This window comes from Eubalaena glacialis, chromosome 5 (assembly GCF_028564815.1).
Source record: "Eubalaena glacialis isolate mEubGla1 chromosome 5, mEubGla1.1.hap2.+ XY, whole genome shotgun sequence".
NCBI lineage: Eukaryota > Metazoa > Chordata > Mammalia > Artiodactyla > Balaenidae > Eubalaena > Eubalaena glacialis.
Genome location: NC_083720.1, coordinates 22,369,770 through 22,388,505, shown reverse-complemented (window position 1 = coordinate 22,388,505; position 18,736 = coordinate 22,369,770). Strand labels below are relative to the sequence as shown.

General features: G+C 34.3%; 1 protein-coding gene across 1 annotated transcript in view; it reads left to right on the top strand.

The window, feature by feature from the left end:
• The first annotated feature begins 1,100 nt into the window (after positions 1-1,100).
• Positions 1,101-18,736, top strand: part of MYOZ2 (myozenin 2) — a 33,972-nt gene continuing 16,336 nt past the window's right edge. The window contains exons 1-2 of the mRNA XM_061192030.1: positions 1,101-1,176; positions 16,612-16,781. Coding sequence (XP_061048013.1) covers positions 1,101-1,176; positions 16,612-16,781 — 246 coding nt within the window. The remainder of the gene's footprint in view (positions 1,177-16,611; positions 16,782-18,736) is intronic.

Here is an 18,736-nt window from a genome sequence, read left to right as displayed (position 1 = left end):
TATTGCTTTCTTTCTTCTTGAAACTCCTTAGATATTATGGTCAATACTTTCATGTTAATTGTTAATAATCTATCATTCTGTTCTAATTCACGTATTCAATGTGTATCTTTTGCCACCTCAATTAAGATGTAATATAAGGGCTACATCTTAAAAAGTTTTAAAAATCTTTTTTGGCTAGTATCTCTTCAAACAGAAGGTACTCCATAAAAACCTTCTGTATGTTCATTTAACCATCTCACAAACTAGAAACACAATGGAGAGAACCTAATCTTTCTTGGTTCCTCCCTTTTGCCAGGAAGATATGAGTAGCTGAAGTATTTGGTGCTATATATAGTCAGTTGATGTCAGCTGGATGCCAGTCTCTTCAGAAAGGCTCAGTCCCCAGTTTGAGTCAGAGCTAGGGACCATGCTATCCCAGGCTCAAGGATAAAAACCTTCAGGCCCAAGTGCCATCCATATTCCATCTCCAGTCTTTCCTCCACAAATCAGGATTCATCCTTTCTGAAAAGCACGGTCTAAGAGCAAGGTAAGTATATTGTTTCCTAAAATGTTCTATTAGTCAGTTGTCCAAGGAAGTTCAGAGTTGTGACTCATTAATGGGCTTTCTTTGCTTTAAAGGACAGCTGTTGATGCCAATATTAAAATACTACCACCAAAGAGTTCTGGTTTAATCTGGCATCCTTTCTTCATTCTTACAATTTGCTGGAATTGCTGTACTGTGATGTTGGTACAAATTAAGGCCAGTAAGGAAACAATGACAGATTAAAATAAACTGTGGAAAAGAGAGAGGAAGGGGAAAGGAGGCCAGCTCTTTCATTGTTTCTCATTGCCCAATAATCATTGTACTAGTATATAGATAAGACTGGGCCGGAAACTCTGAGAAACAGCCTCTGTTCACTGTGACATTGCCTGTCAATGAATAGCATGCTCTGTCACCAGACAAGGAACGGTATTAAAGTCTTTCAGTAGAAAGCAATAATAAACTCTTAATAAAGAACAAAGATGCTGTCTTTCAAAAGGATGATTATAAAACACTCCAAATGAGTTCCTGACATTGCCTCAATAATGTTCCTTTATTTTTCACAGGGAACAAAAAAATCATGCTATCACATAATACCATGGTGAAGCAGAGGAAACAGCAAGCATCAGCCATCATGAAGGAAATCCATGGAAATGGTATCAGTGAAAACCCTTCACAGCAATAATATAGCTCAGCATTAATGTAGACCCTTCCTGATGTTATTTAATATTCTATAGTTTACTTCCTTTAAATTCTTGCTATTCTGTCATAACAAACCTGGAGCTCTAGGGGGTGTATAAAAGCCTATGGTAACTAATCCTTTTGTAGTCATCCTTTCTCATTTGAAAGCTATTTTCAGATGAACAACTGCTCTAAAGGAATGAAGCAATCTGACAGCTGATGTACATTCTACTTGGCTTGCCTTTCACATTTCACGTTATAAGTTAATATCACCACTCTCAGATCTTTTTTTCTCTTTTTTGGACAGGTCTCATACAATCTTGTCTTCATTGTCCATCCCACAAGATCTATCTTGATTTCTTTTACCTTATATTACATAAATCATTCAAAATCTGTTCTAGCGTCCTTTTTTTTTTTTTAAAAAGGTGTTAAATTGGAATTCATATTCATTGTGAACTTCTTTAACCCTGAAACCAGTCTTCATATTTAGTAACTGATTTACCGAGATATTCTGTGTGGAAATCTACTTCTATTTATAATTTCTAGGAAAATATAGATTTCTTATAGTCTCAAGCATATAACTCAAAAAAATTTTAATATAAATTAGATGCAAGATGATATTCCACTCTCTTCTCTAAGTTCTAGCAAAACACTCTAGAAAGTAATGCTTTATACATTGCATTTTGATTGTTATAAAGGAAATTCAACTTTGATTGTTATAAAGGAAATTGAGCAAAGGATAGCATCAATTTTAAAAGTTAATAAGTAGAATATCTAGATCGTTTTAAGGGCTGATTTGAGCCATTCCAGAATATATTTGTGGAGTTTTCAGGGCACCTCCTTATTTCCCTTCTATTAACAAGGAATGTGACCTTTTACCTGAACAATACTAAGACCTACAGCAATGAGATCTTTCACCAGGTAGCTGGGAACAGGCATAAGTATAGCATTTTCATATTTCACCTTCCATAAAGCAAGCTGAATAGAACCAATCAGAGACTGTGTTAGATGCTTCCCCCCACAATGCAGTCATATCTAAAGGGTTCTGTTATTAAGTTTTGTTTTCTATTTTTTCCAATACAAACTCACCATACTGGATTCAATTTAGACCCATGTTTTACTATGATGTCAAACTAGTTTGGAATAAAGTGAAAATAATTCTGAATCAGACACCAGAACTAAATTTGTACCAATGCAAGGTTCCAAAATTCAGGCTTCTTTTAAATTTTTGTGCTTCTTTGTATTTCCTGCTTCATGTAGTTTACTTGAAATTGTTTTAATAGTTTCCTTGATCAATAAGGAAAAAATCAGATAATCACTTGAGTTTGAGACTAAATTATTTATCTTAAAACTAGGCTTGGGATAAGTTATCATTTTCTAATTGCATCATAATCATACATTAATCCATCGTTTTAATGTATTCCCAGTTTAAATCATGTGTTGGATTCTACTCTCCTATTTCTGACATAGACCTATAAGAGTATCTTTTTCCTTTTTTTATAACATAACTTTTGGTTTTTTATGAAATATAAAGAAAAAGTACAATTATATCTCAAGGGGAAAAAACCCCTCAAGACTATAATCTCACCACCAACAGGTCCTGGCCATGTAAAGTCTGCTGAAGCCCTCCCTCCCAAGTCACGGGAAGATTTCCAGTCCCTTAAATGGAGTCACATGCTCTGCCTTTGTTTGGAGGTCAAGTACTACAGATAACAGGGATAATCACAGACTTCTTTCTTAACTCATCTCAGATAAAACAGCTGCAGTACTTTAGGAAGCAGTTTAAATAATTTCCCTCTTTTATTTCCTCTGACATCTTACATGGAACTTTACTATTTGTATATGACATAGTGTTTAGAGATCTGGAGCTAGGGGAGTATCATTTTTTCTAAGGAGGCAGAAATGAGACATGGACTGCAGAGAAACCTTTCTGGGAATAATTCTCCAAACTTTCAAACACTTCACACCAACAAAAACCTGGATAATTTAAGACAAAGCATGCAACTCTTTTGATCTTAATTCTAAGACTAAATAAGTAAAATTTGGACTGGATTGTCCTCTATAAAAATGAACAGAGAAGCTATTCGAAGTTCTTCTCCCACTCCCTTCTCCCCTTGTGCATCAAGATTTTTTTTTTCAGTATTATAATTCATTTATTTTTTATATCACTTTTCAAAAACATTCAGCCCGGAGGAGAATGAAATGTGACAATGAGATGGCTAAATGAGTTGTCTTCTAAACCTGAGCTAGGAGTTCAGTCCAGTTCTTGCTGTGGGGAGAGAGACTATAGCTGGTGAGCCTTGAGATGATCAGTAGGAAAATATAAGAATCAAAAAGGAGAGTTTTTCATCAGAGCACTCATTGAATCTGAAGGAGAAATAACCTCAAAGAATTACTGAGAAATCCTACCCATATAGACTAAAATACATAGAACTGGATAGCACGAGTAAAAATGTAGATAACTCACAGCCTCTACTAACTATACGCCAAATTGTTCACTCATTATGGATCCATAATGATTTGGTGTCAAATTATGTACCAGAAGCAAATATACTACACCCTCAATAAGTAATTAATAAAAAGTATCTCCTAACACTGAGGCTCTATACCTTCAGACAGACCATCCTCAGCATCATATCATGATGATCATCAACATGGTCATCAACAACAATATTAAAAGTGTTAGAGCTGATGATTAGTAGCTGTTTTGTGTTACTACTGTGATGCAAAACCCAGAAGCTTTAAACAGAAATATCAGAGCCATTTTGCTACTGTCTAACAAGTGCTATTCTAAAAGACAAAAACACCAAAATACTTTGCCATTATCTGTCATGAATTAGTTGTGGAGGCAAGAAAAGATGGCATGTAATGGTTCCATGCCCACCAGCCCTGTGCTATTTACTCCTGATGCTGTACATATTCTCCAGTGGTGATCATGTTTCTCTCTCACTCAGTAACTCATTTGAGACTCGATTACTGAAGGAAGAGAGAGAGAGAGGGAAGGATAAAAGAATAGGAAGTAATAAGTCTATAGAGAAAGAGAATGGGGAATGAGAATGGAAGAAGGAGAGGCACTCTAGAGCAACTGGCATCCGTCCAGAAATGGTGGGGAAAAGGAATAGGAATTAAAATTATCTAAGAACTGGGAGTATGCTGTCCCCTGATCTTAAGCACAGATATTGCTGACAGTTTAGAAGAAGAGCTTCAGAAATAGAAAGACTACAGTTGTTTCAGTCACCCTACAGTTTTCGCACCTGGGCTCTGTGAGGGCTTTTTTGGTATGTTTTTTGTTTGTTTGTTTTTTCCCTCATGACTGGTGAACAGCTTTTCCCAGCACACAGAAGAGGACTGAGCAGATTGTTTTTGTGATTTCAGGAAAAGAGTTTAGTCTGTGGTCTGAAAACAGGAAGCCAGGTTCTAAATGGAGTGCTGTTGTTGATATCGTACCAGGAGCCCTGAGTTCCAGACCAGACAGCAGATTCCTCATCTGAAAATGAAGAGGTTGGATCTGTTGAGTCGTCTAATTCTAAAATTTCATGATTCTAATATATTGAGCTATGTGCTCAAACATCAGTGTATTTGAGTTTTTCCACCAATAACAGAGGCAATGATAATATTAACACAAATTGCAGGGGCACTTTGAAAAGCACAGATATAATGTCTTGACTTTCAGACGAAAGATAATGTGAGGACCCCTTTTACTTTTCCTGTATAAGCATATCTTAAACTGTAATTAATCAAGTCATCAATATAAAAATGAGGACACCAGGAAGGACTTAAACACCACAGATCAAATGTAAAAAGTCTAGGGGAGAAAAAGAACTTAACCTAATGCTTAATGTACAAATTTGTTAGTTTTCTTTGGTTTAAAATTTCACATTAGCATTCTCATAACCCGAAGAAAAAGCATGCTTTATTTTGAAAATTGGTGTGCAATAATATGTTGTGAAATCATGAATTTTTCTAAGCATGCCATAGATTTCTAAACCTCTAATAACGCTCTCCAGCAAAGTAGCAGCAGAGAACTAGGCTAAATTCCAATTTATACCAAAGTTGAAATTACAATGTTTAATTCTTGCCATATTCCATCATCCTAGAAGAATGAAGAACATCATTTCTTTGTTGCCTTTTTCACTCTAATATGCTCTAGATATACATCTTATAAACAGTACTAGATGAATTACTGGTTTGTGTAACTCAATTTGCATAATTCAATACATTGGTAATCTCAGTTTTTAAATGTTTATAGATTTACACAGTTATTGAATGGTAATACTTTAATTAACAGTAAATTTTTGAACTCAAATCAAGGCAAGGAGATATGAAATAGGAAAATATAGAATCCCAGATGAGTTTCAAAATCAACTTTTTAATCTAGAGAAAATTATTAAAAATTACTAATAAACTTTTAATCAAATGTAGACTTTTCAAGTATTATTCAAAATCACAGTCTGGACTATTAACTTTTATATAATATGTATACATGCATGTTGCAGTATGCAATAATGTATATTTATGGACTATTATTCAGTCCACACAGGCCAACTGTCTGTAAACAGGCAGAAGAGTCCTGTTAAGCGCAGAGAAAATCTCTTGGCTTCAATCAGGCTTTTAAGTAAATTGATAGGACCGCCCTAAAGTAAATCAATTTCAGTTATCTCCCTTTCTGTGGTTTTGCCCATTTTACCAGAATTGCAGCTGCCAGTGAATCATGGGGAAACAGTTTTAAAAGATCTTTTGTCTTACTACTATTATTTGTAAGTGGGTATCTTTACAAACTATGAATTGGATTCACTGATCTAACTAAATATGTAACTTTGGCAGGATCAAAATTACAAATTAAAAATACAGAACTACCCGTGCACACATAAATCCTTGTTGACTAAGTTTTAGAATGTTAACCTATGAAATAAATGTGAAAAAAAATGTTTCCTTTGGAGGAATTTAGATTCAGTGTCTGCTCATAAGACTGCATATTGAAGAAAGGTTTGAAAAAGGAATTGATCACATTTTCAAAGATCACTGATACTCTCCCAATAAAATGCAATTTTCCATTTGTTTTCCAGTACTCATAGTAATATGGCTAAAGTGGAAGGAAAGTATACTCAAAAACCAAAAGTTTGAACTTTTTAATGTAAGATTTTAAATCTTAATTTAGCTACAAAAATAATGCACATTTTAGGACCTTACTGAGAAAGAATATTGATTACAATTATTTAATATTTCTAGTAGATTGAAAAATGTGGAGGTTTTTGTGGAAATTAATTTGATAATGGTCAAGACCCTAAAGTTATATTTTAATAGTTTTTTATAATTAGATATTTATTCCAAAATAATCATTATTTCCTTAAAATAGTAGCAAACTATAATAGATTAAGTCCTATAAAATCTTTAAAGAATAAATGGAAAATTCTGGATCACTATAAACGACATTAACAGGAAAGCATGCCTGGCAATATTATTTTCAATAGATGATCTAATGCCACAAAGACAACCTTCTAATCCATCAGGGCAAGGATATGAACCCTGAATAAGTTATATCATTTATCAGGCATCCAGATTAAACACACTGTTAAGACCCTGCACAGAGGTTTGCAATAAAGGGCAGGGAACAGCTGAACTTGGATTCTATCTGCTCAGTTGACACCATTCTTTTCACTCTGAAAGTTTAAGTAAATGAAAGTGTTCATACATTAGACTTCCCAACTCACAGATGGTCTGGAACTCCAGCTCCAATTACATCATAAACTTAACTACTGGAAGGGAAGGGAAAAAAAAACCTTGGAGAATTTAGTTTATGTCTTTTATTGTTTGTTTGTTTATGCAAAATATATTGACTTAAAATGTTCCTATGTCTATCAGTATGCTAGTGAATATTTAACTGGTTCTTTGGGGGGAAAAATGCCTTGGTTTGTAGAATTTGCCAATTTCTGTGGTATAAATACTCTTGCCATGGCCAATTTTGAGCTACCATCAAGGAGAAACTGAATGCAGAGTTGGGAAGAGATGTGTAGTAATACAACACTATACAGTATTTCCACCATACAGATATAATAGATATAAGAAAACATCAAGAGCATAGATAACAGCAAAAAGGAGTAAAACATTTAGAAAGTGATATTTTTGAGTATTTATTGCTTTCTTTTTAATATAACTTATTAAGTTTATATAATTTAATTTTAATAGTGGTTATGTTCACTGAGTTTAACTACTGGCTCACAGAATTTCTGAAAATTTATCAATTGACTCTTGTGAGCCAGTACAAGCCTGCTCCAGACACCACTAGATTTCTCATGCAGTGCTTCTGGTCCCAGAGATCCACAGTACCTTTAGATGGTCACTCAAAGCCAATTATTAACTCACTGTCTGTTACTTACAGAGTAAGAGGGAGAAAATTTAGGCTTAAAGGTAGTAGAAGGAAGTATGAAGAATAAGCAAAGAGGGTTGAGAGTTGGTCAATTATTTTGTGTGCCTCCTTCTCCTCTTTCCTTTTGTCTCTTATATCTCCTCTCTTGTGGTATAAATTTACTAGTAATAATGGATTGTACCAACTGATTATTGAGGGTAGGTAAGTTCCTCATGGCTCTTGCTGCACATCTACTCCTTGTAGCAGCTTGGGTGATGATTATTGTGTTTTGCTAAAAAGGAGCGAATGTTTCTTATGAGCCCAAATGAGTCTGGCCAGAGGTATATCCATATTTTACACTTCTCTTTTTTTCCTTTCCTCTTCGAGGCCCCCACTGCTGGGCTTCTAGGCTATTCTTCTTTACTCTTTCTTGATTCCAATCTTAATAGACTTTTGGACCTACATCAGTGGGATGAAGATCTGAAGAGAATGACCATAGTTAGCATGCTTTTAGTTGAAAATAGCAGAAAATCAGAAACCAACTAAAGGGAATTTATTGCCTCACATAACTGAAAAGTTCAGAGGTGATCTGGTAAGTCTTCATCTGGCAGCTCCAGTATGCCATTAAGGACCAGGTTTCTTTCTCCCTCTGCTCTGATTTTCTTGGGGTAAGCTTCACCCCACATCTGGCTCTATCATTTTATCAAGTACATACCAACAGTTTCCTGGGCAATATACATCCGTGCTTACCTGCAGCAGGAAAAGAAAGTATCTTTGGCACAATGTACACAAAGAAAAGTCCTGATATTTTGCCTCATTGGCCTAGGTCAGGTCACACACCTGTTCCTGTATCAATCACAAAGGTAATTAATTCCTGTCAAATATACCCCAGAAAACTATTGTAAATCTAAGTGGCCAGAGGGATGGAATTCACTTAGGGCATGTGGTTATTTCAGAAACATTGGTGGAATCAGCTAATACTGGGGGCCATTAGGAAGAGGAAAATCAGATAAAAACATTTTCTCAAATTTTTGTCTTGGGATCCCCAAATTAAACTTATGCCATAGCTTGAAATTTAGAACTTATAGAAAATAACATAATAATAAGCTATTCCTTTTTCTAGCCCCTCTATTTTCATTTAACTGTTTATAATGACTCAAATTGGTAACAGAAAAGGAGAGAAAGAGAAAAGTTGCATCCCTGTTTTGGTTTCCTTATGAAAAAACTTTGTAGCCTTAACTGTAAAGAGAAAGATTCCATTGCTATAATATAAAGACTGTCGCCTTTGCATTTTCTAGTGGCTGCCTGCTTTGGGGCATTTTTATTTCCTGAAAATGTCCCATTAGAAAATTTGTTTAAAAACATTATTTGTAATATATAAATACATTACATAGAATGTGTATTCCTAGAAGGTTAATGGACAAAAAAATCTATGGATTTCGATTTTCTGTGTTATTATTTTATTCTGTTTCTCTCTCTTTCATTGCTAATTGAATTATTTTAAGAAGCATTTAAAGGAGATTTCCCCTCCACCCCATAGTATTGCATCAAATTACTATAAGCCATATTGTGTCTTTTTGATCATTTGTGATCTAAAGGGAACTTGCTATTTTGATTCCAGAATCAAAAATCTGAAATAGTCCACTCCTGTCACACTTTCTAGAACACTGAGGGATATATTCATAGACACACTGAAAAATAACCCAGCTCCTCCTTCCATGTTGCTAGCACACAGTAACAGAGACTCCAAACACTTGCAAATAAACAATAGTGAATATTCCCTGTAGAACTCAGCAGAGCTGGCAAACAAATCCTGGGAAACTGTAAAATACCCTCATCTACCCTGCTGTGCGCCTTCATTCCTCTTCCATAAGCTATTTCTGCCAACCCTGGGGACTGTAAATCACAGAATTTTTTTTTTTTTTTTCACCTTAGAGAGTAGACAATGCCACTCTGCACTGCATTAGGAAGGGCTATGAAAATTTTTTAAATTGAACATTTTTTTAATAATAGACTTTATTTTTTAGAGCAGTTTTAGGTTTACAGAAAAACTAAACAGAAAGTATAGTATAGTGCTCCTATATACCCCTTCTCTTGCCAACACACAGTTTCTCCTATTATTACCATCTTGCATTAGTGCGTTATACTCGTTATGACTGACGAACCAATATCGACGTAGTATTATTAACTCAAGTCCACAGTTTACATAGTTTCACACTGTGTGGCACTGTCCTATGGGTTTTCATGAATGCACACTGTCATGCATCTGCCATTACAGTATCATACAGAAGAGTCTCACTGCCCTAAGATTCCCCTGTGCTCAACCTCTTCATCGCCACTCCCTCCGCACAGCCCCTTGGCAGCCAGTGATTCTTTTACTGTCTTCCAAGGTTTTGTCTTTTCCAGAATGTCATAGAGTTGGAGTCATACAGTAGCCATTACAGACTGGCTTTTTTCACTTAGCAATATACATTTAAGGGTCATTCATGTCTTTTCATGGCTTGATAGTTCTATTAAACTTTTAATTTTGAGATAAATGTAGTTTACATGCAGTTGTAAGAAAGAATACAAAGCAATCCCACGTACCTTTTCCCAGTTTCCCATAAGAGCAACATCTTGCAAAACTATAGTACAATATCACACCCAGAATATTGATATTCATGCAGTCAAGAGAGTCCTACCAATCACTAATGTCTCCCGTTTATATATATATATATAGTTATATACCTTTTCATTTTAAGATGCTATAAAATGGAATCATACAGTATGTAACTTTTGGGGATTGGCTTTTTTCACTCAGTGTAATTCCCTCGAGATAGATCCAGTTGCTATGTTTCAATAGTTTGTTTTTATTGCTGAGTATCATGCTTTGGATGGACCACAGTGTTTTTAACTTTTTACCTACTCATTAAAGTACATTTGAGTTGTTTCTTTTATTATTATTATTATTATTAAGAATAAAGCTGCTATGACCATTTGTGTATAGGTTTTTGTATGAAGATAAGCTTTCATTTCACTGGGATAAATGCCCAGTATTGCTGGTAGTCCTATGTTCAGTTTTTAACAGAGCCTATTAAATCATTTTCTAGGGTGGCTGTACCATTTTACATTTCCAGCAGTGATGTATGAGTGATCCAGTTTCTCCACACCCTCCCCAGCATTAGATGCTGTCACTATTTTTCATTTTGGCCATTCTGATACGTGTATAGTGATATCTCATGGTTTTAATTTGCGTCTCTCTAATGACTAATAATGTTGAACATCTTTTCCTATGCTTATTTGCCATCTGTATATCTTCTTCAGTGAAATATCTCTTCTGTCTTTTGCCCATGTTCTAATTGGATTGTTTGCTTTTTTACTGGTGAGTTTTAAGAGTTCTTTATATATTCTAGTCTGTTGTCAAATATGTGGTTTGCAAATATTGTTTCCTACTCTGTAGTTTGTTTTTTCATCCTCTTAACACAGTCTTTCTCAGAGCAAAAGTATTTAATTTTGCTTAATCTATCAACCGTTCCTTTTATGGACTGTGCTTTTGGTGTCAAGTTTAACAACACTTTGTCCAGCCCTAGATCCCAAAGGTATGATCATGTGATTTTTTTTCTTTAGCCATTTAATATGGTAGAATACATTGATTTCTGAATATTGAACCAATCTTGTATCCCTGGAATAAACCCCATTTGTTCATGGTATAGAATTCTTTTTATGTATTGTTGAATTCTATTTACTAATATTTTGGTAAAGATTTTTGCTTCTATAAGCATGAGGGATATTGATCTGTAGCGTCTTTTTTTGTGTGTTGTTTCTGTTAGCTATCAAGGTAATATTAGCAATAAACTAATTGGGAAGTGTTCCTTCATCTTCTATTTTCAGGAAGAGACTATGTAGCATTGGCGTTAATTCTTCTTTAAATGTTTGGCAGAATTCTCCAGTAAAACCATCTAGGTCTGAAGATATCTTTTTGGGGAGATTTTAAAATTATAAATTCAATTGCCTTATAGCTATAGGATTAATCAAATTATCTACTTCATGTTGGGTGAGATGTGTTACTTTCTGCTTTTCAAGGGATTGGTCATATTTTTTCTGTTTTCAAATTTATGTGAATTTACATGTAGAGTTGTTCATAGTATTCTCTTATTATCCATTTGCTATCTGCAGTGGCTGTAGTGATATCCCCTATTTTGTTCCTGGTACTGGTAATTTGTATCTTCTACATTTCTTTTTTTCTGTGTCAGTCTAGCTAGAGGTTTGTCAATTTTACTGATCTTTTCAAAAGCCAACTCTGTGCTCAACTGATTTTTCTCTATTGTTTTTCTGTTTTTAATTTCTACTCTTATCTTTATTATTTTCTTCCTTCTGCTTGCTTTGGGTTTATAGTATAGATTTGAGACTTTTCCTCTTTCTTTTAATGTATGCATTTAGTGCTATAAATGTCCCTCTCAGCACTGCACTGTCTGTGCCCCATAAATTTGATATGCTCTATTTTTAATTTCACTCAGTTCAATGAATTTTTTATTTCCCTTGAGACTTCTTCTTTGACTCATAGATTGTTTAGAAGTGTGATTTTTTTTAGTTTCCAAATGTTTGGAGATTTTTCTGTAAACTCTTTGTTACTCATTTCTAGTGTGATTCCATTGTGATCAGCGATCATACTGTATATAATTTTGATTCTTTTAAATTTGTTGAAGCTTATTTTATGGTCCAAGATATTGGTCTATCTTGGTATATACTCCATGTGCACTTGGAAAGAATGTGTGTTCTATTGTTGTTCAGTAGAATATTTTATACTGTTTATAAATATTTTATAAACAGTAGGATTATATCCTACTGGTTGATGGTGTTGTTAATTTCTTTTATATCCTCGTTGATTTTCTCTCTGTTGTCCTATCACTTGTTGAGAGAGGAATGTTGAAGTCTCCAACTCTAATTGTGGATTTATCTATTTCTCCTTTTAGTTCTATTAATTTTTGCTCCATTTGCAGCTCTGTTTTTTGGTGCATACACATTTAGGATTTCTAGGTCTTCTTGGTGGATTGACACTTTAATCATTATATAACGTTCTCTGTCTCTGGAAATTTCCTTTGCTCTTAGTCCACTTTGGAATTAACATAAGCACTTCTGCTTTCCATTGATTAATGTTTGCTTGATATCTTTTTCTATCCTGTTACTTTCAACTTGCCTATATTGTTCAAGGCACTTACTTGAAGTGAGTTTCTTCTAGACAGCTTATATTTGGGTCATATTTTTCAATCCAGTCTGCTAGTCTCTATCCTTTAATTAGGGTATTTAGAGTATTTTTATTTAAGCTCTACTACTGATGTAGTAGAGTTTAAGTCTATCATTTTATTTTTTGTTTTCTGTTTGTTGTCTCTGTTTTTCCCTTCTGTTTTCTTTTTCCTAGCTTCCTACGGATTACTTGCACATGTTTCATAATTCCATTTTTATTTATCTATAGTTTTTCAAGTGTACTTGTATAGTTTTTGGTAGTTGTTCTATTAATTATATATGCTTAACTTATCAAAGTCTACAGATATTGTCATTTTATCAGTTCAAGGGAAGTATAGAAAACTTACCTACCTTCATGTCTATTTACCCTCCCCTGTTTATAATATAATTGTGTTAACTATTTCCTACATATATTTATATCAGAGGGTTTTATAATTTTTGCTTCTATGATCAAACATAATTTAGAAAACTCAAGAGGGGAAGGGAAGCTTACTGTATTTACCCACATTTTTGCTTACTGTAATCTTTTTTTTGTTGCGATGTTCTAAGGTTCCTTATTTTATTGTTTCCCTTTTGTTTAAAGAACTTAATTTAGTTATTTGCTATGGTCTGAATATTTGTGGCCCCCCAGAATTCAAATATTGAAATCCTAATGTCCCTGATGGTATTAGGAGATGAGGCCTTTGGGAGGTGACTAGGCCATGAGGGTGGGGTCTTCGTGAATGATATTAATGCCCTTATGAAAGAAGCCCAAGAGAGCTTTCTTGTCCCTTCCACCATGTGAGAACACAGTGAGAAGTGGGCAGTCTACAACTCAGAAGAATGATTTCAACTGAACCAACTATGCTGACACCCAGATCTCAGACTTCCAGCCTCCAGGCCTATAAGAAATATATTTCTGTTGTTTATAAGCCACCAGTCTTTGATATTTTGTTGTAACAGCATGAACCATTCTTTTAGGGTAGGTCTTCAGGCAACAAATTTCCTAGTTTTCCTTCATCTGAAGATGTCTCAATTTCCCCATTATTTCTAAAGAATATTTTCACCGGGTATCAGATTCTGGGTTGACATTTCTTTTTTTTCAGCATTTTTGTGCCACTTCCTTCTGATCTTCATGATTTCTGATGAGAAATCCACTGTCATTCTCATTTTTTTCTCCCTATAGGTAAGTTGTCATTTTTCTCTGGCTGCTTTCAAGATTTTCCCTTTGTCTTTAGTTTTTAGAAGTTTATAATATGTCTTGCTGTAGAGTTCTATAGATTTATCTTTTACAGAATGCTTTTAGCTTCTTGAATCTGTAGGTTTATGTCTCTTGCCAAATTTGGGAAGTTTTCAGCCATTATTTCTTTGTGTACTTTTCCAGTCCCACATGCCTCCTCTCCTTCTGGGACTTCAGTGATACAAATGCTGTATCTTTTGTTCTAGTCACACCAATCCCTAAGGCTTTCTTTTTTTTTTTTTTTTTCCCAGTCTATTTTTTTTTCTCTGTTGTTATTATTGGGTAATTTCCATTGTTCTATCTCTCAGTTCACCATTTCTTTCCTTTATTCCCTCCATTCTGCTATTGAATCCATCCACTGAACTTCTTATTTTGGGTATTTTATTTTTCAGTTCTAATGTTTCCATTTGGGTCTTTACAACTTTTATTTCTCTGCCATGATTTTTTATTTCTTTGCTAAAATTTTCTATTCTTTCATTTGTTTCTAGAAACTTTGTAATTGCTCTTTGAAGTATTTTTATCATGGCTGCTTTAAAATCTTTGTTATATAATTTTAATACCTCAGTCACCTCATGTTGGCATCTTTTTTCTTTCAGTTTGAGATCTTCCTGATTCTTGGTATGACAAATGATTTTTTTTTTTTGATTTTTTAATTTGAGCCTGCATATTGTCATATTATGTTCTAAGAATCTTGCTCTTATTTAAGCCTTCTGTTTTATCTATGCTAGTCTGACACTGCTTCAGCAGGGGAAGGAGAGTGCCACCTCATCACTGCCAGGTGGAAGTAGGAAGTCAAGGTTTCCCAGTTGGCCCCCACTGAAACTTGACGAGGGTCACTTAGTTACTAGTAGGAGGGGGTAGGAGTTCAGAATCCCCACCAGGTCTCCACTAACACTACAGGGATGGAGGGTTGTTACTGGCTGACATGGATGAAAGTCCCATCTTCCTCCTTAGCCCCTCTGATACCACCCTTATGGGAGCATTGGGGCACCTCATTACAGCCTCGCAAGGGTAAAATTCTGGGCTCCCCACTTGAACTTTGTTGATATGGGTGAGGCCAAAGTTTTTTCTGTGGTATTTGGCTGAAGTAGAGTAGCTATTGTCTAAAACTTTTCTGTCTTTCTAGGTTGCTCCTTTCCTGGTCTTGGCTAGTGAGAACAATCTTTTATTGGAGGCTTTTGGCTGCACCTTTTGGTGTTTCTGGCTTAATAGCATCTTCAGCTCCAAGTCTGGGATATATGGGGCTAAAAGAAAACCCAGAGAATTCAGTACCTTGTTGTTCCTTGGGTCCTGAGGAAGGACCTTGTTGTCCCTAGCTGGTCTGCCTTCTTCCCTCCAACTTCCAGAGTCTTCTTATGTTTATTTTATACATAATGTCCAGGATTTTTAGTTTTACTTAGTAGAGGTATAAGGAAAAGTAGATCTATTCTATCTTCCCAGAAGCATAAGTCTTGATATTATAATTTTTGTAATTAGTGGAGCTCCTCTCTGGGTAACATCAAAATATATAAACAAATTGATTTTTTTTCAAGGCAAAATGGGGAGAAAATTTGTAAGTAATTTTATTATTTTATCCCTAAAGACCTCCAAAAGCCTAATTATTAGGGTTAATTTGTTACGTCAGAAAATGCTGTCCCAATCAACCAGCATAATTATTTATTTTACAAATGGTCCAATTTTTCTTCTTTGCACTTAAGAGCAGTCTACAGTAGCAAAAGAACTCTGTGGGTTACACAAAAAGATATTTCTGATTAAAGGAGCAAGTGGACGAGTTTTATTTCTTTGGGATTTTAGAAAAGTCCTTCAGTACTAGAAATAGAAAGTAACAGTTGTTTACTGAACATCTCCTATATTTAAGGCATGGGGGACACAAAGACAAAAACATAAAGAATATATAAGCCATAAAATAAGTAAAACGGAATCAAGTAATTGTGATTCAGTGCTATGGGAATACAGAAAAGGCATGAATAAGTATGAATAGAGATTTCAGAGAAGGAATTGACAGAAATGGCACATAAGTTAGATTGAGAAGGATTCGTTCATTTAATGCTTATCACCTACCTACTTTATGTTAGGCTCCTTGGTGCTAGATGCAGGATGAATAGCATTCTGACAGAGATAGGAAAATGGGTGCATGGGCCAAAGGGTAGGCATTCTTGTAACAGAGACTGCTAAAATTGATACAGAAAAATGTTGGGAGTCAAACAGAGCTTATGAAGAGAATTATGAGCAGTGTTGTTTGAAAACTCACTAAATAAGGAAAGATTAAATTAATAGTGTCATTAGCTTACTTTCATTCACTCTTTCTATGTGCCAGGTATGATGCTAAGTGTTTGATAAGAAACATTTTATTTAATCCTCATATCAACCCTATGCAGTAGGTGTTATTATTAGCCCCACTTTGGAGATAAGGAAATTGAGGTTTACAAAAAATAAGTAACATATCTATGATCATACAGTTAGGAAGCAGTAGAGCCAGGATTCAACCCAAGGCAGTCTGAGTAAAGAGCCTATATTTTAGTCACTATTCTAGCATATAGCGGGCAATAAATTATGAAATTTAGCAAAGCATTTAAAAATGCTTATCTTGGGGTTTTCATGCACATGAATATTGTTTTACAGATGTAGATGGCATGGACCTGGGCAAAAAAGTCAGCATCCCCAGAGACATCATGTTGGAAGAATTATCCCATCTCAGTAACCGTGGTGCCAGACTATTTAAGATGCGACAAAGAAGATCTGACAAATATACATTTGAAAATTTCCATTATGAATCTAAAGCACAAATAAATGTAGGTATAACTTGATAATGTGGTATCTAAATAAACGGGCAGCACTTCTAAATTTATATGTGTTATTAGATTCTCAAACAAGTATTCTACAAATTTTCTTTTCATTGATTCTGTTAGACTTTTTTTTTCAAGATAATGAATAGTTTAGGTGGATAAACAAAAGAAATATTATGCATGATATGAGTATATTTTTAGTTCAGTACAGACATTGTAAGTTTGTAGATTTGGCACTGAAGAACTCCTCTGTTCTGCTAAGACGAGGGAGAGGGAGTGGAGATTTTGGTACTAAAAGTTTCCATGGTCTTATCACCACTGGTTAAATGTTTGGGATGGAAACATTTCCAAAGCACACAGTGCTCCATAAAGTAAGTATAAGCATTTTATTGGCTGAATACATCCTGGCAGTAAAACATGCCTGGGAACTACAGACACAGTCGATCTCCTTTCAAAGCATTTATTCCACATTGTGTAGAGAAGTCTGTTATTTATTAACAACAAAACCAATGTGGACAAAACTCATTGGACAAAAGTTTTCATCAACCAGAAGCTTAAAAAAGCAAAGAAATTAATTAAATTATATTTTACATATTGCATGAACACCATATTCTCTTGTCATTCAGAGAGATTTTAGAGGAAGAAGTTCATAGCAGAAAAACAATTAGCTTTGGGAAAATGACTTTAAAAATAAAATACCAGGTATGAAGAATCAAAAAGCAATAGTGCATTGGTTCTAAATTTGAGGAGATGCTAGAGACTACAACAAATATAAGTTTTTTTTTGTCTTTTGTGTTTTTTTTTATTGAGGGTTTCTTCCTATAGCTATGAAAAGTCTGTAAGTTTACTTATGAATTTAAACCTGAAACCTTTCCAGCTGCCATCACTAGTTAAGTTGTTTTGAATGGACAGCTAAATTCTTTACAGCAAACAGACTGGTTTCACTGATCTTTTATCATAATTACTAAAACACATTACAGAACTAACAACCACACTCACAAACACTAAAATTTTATTCATTCCTGAAATTTCTATTTCCCTTGTTATGATGCTGGTTAACAATAAATGGTTAGAGAACATCTTAAACAGTTTTTTTTCACATTAATGAGCATCCTTCAACACCCATGAATTGAATTTAGTTATAATTATGAATTCAGTTAGACATCAAATTTTACTCAACCATAGTATTTACACTTATGAAGGATGGTTTTCACTTGAAGTCATGGATAAATGTAATGTTATGTTACCCTATAATTATGCCCAGTATCCTCTTATCAGAAAATGTCTGCAGCTAATACAGTATGAGCCTAAAATAACCCCTACCTCATCTGACAGAGTATAATTATATAATCATATTCTTTCAATAATGACAACAGAGAAGCAGCTTTGAAGAATAATATGAAATATAGCAGCTTAAGAGAGATTCTCTGAAAAGTCATCTACAAGTCTAGACATCTGAATAAATGAATAAATCTAGTTTTCATAACTTACATTTATATCTCTAAGTATAATGCTTTAACTACAGTTCTGGTGGAAGGTACAATGAGATTTAAAATGTCCATTAGAATAAAGCATATTCTCTTATCACTAGTATTTCAAATTACTGACAATCATCTTATATACCTGTGGTCAAATGTTCTGGTCATAGGTAAAATGTGTAAGAACAGGTCTTGATAGTTTTTCAGTGTTCCTAGAAGATTGGGAACTAAATAAATAAAATAATCCCAAATAGCTATATTGAAATAAACAATTAAATGCTGATAAATAACATAGAGCAATAAACAATAATAATATATGGAATAAAGTCACATGTCATTGAGTTACATAACATACTCTGAAGTCTGATGAAATTTACTCTCTCTTCTTTAGAAATGAGGAAAGTAGTATTCAAGGAAGTACATATATTTATTTGGCTTAAGTAATACCATAATAAAGTAGACTGAAACCCAGCTCTCAGAATT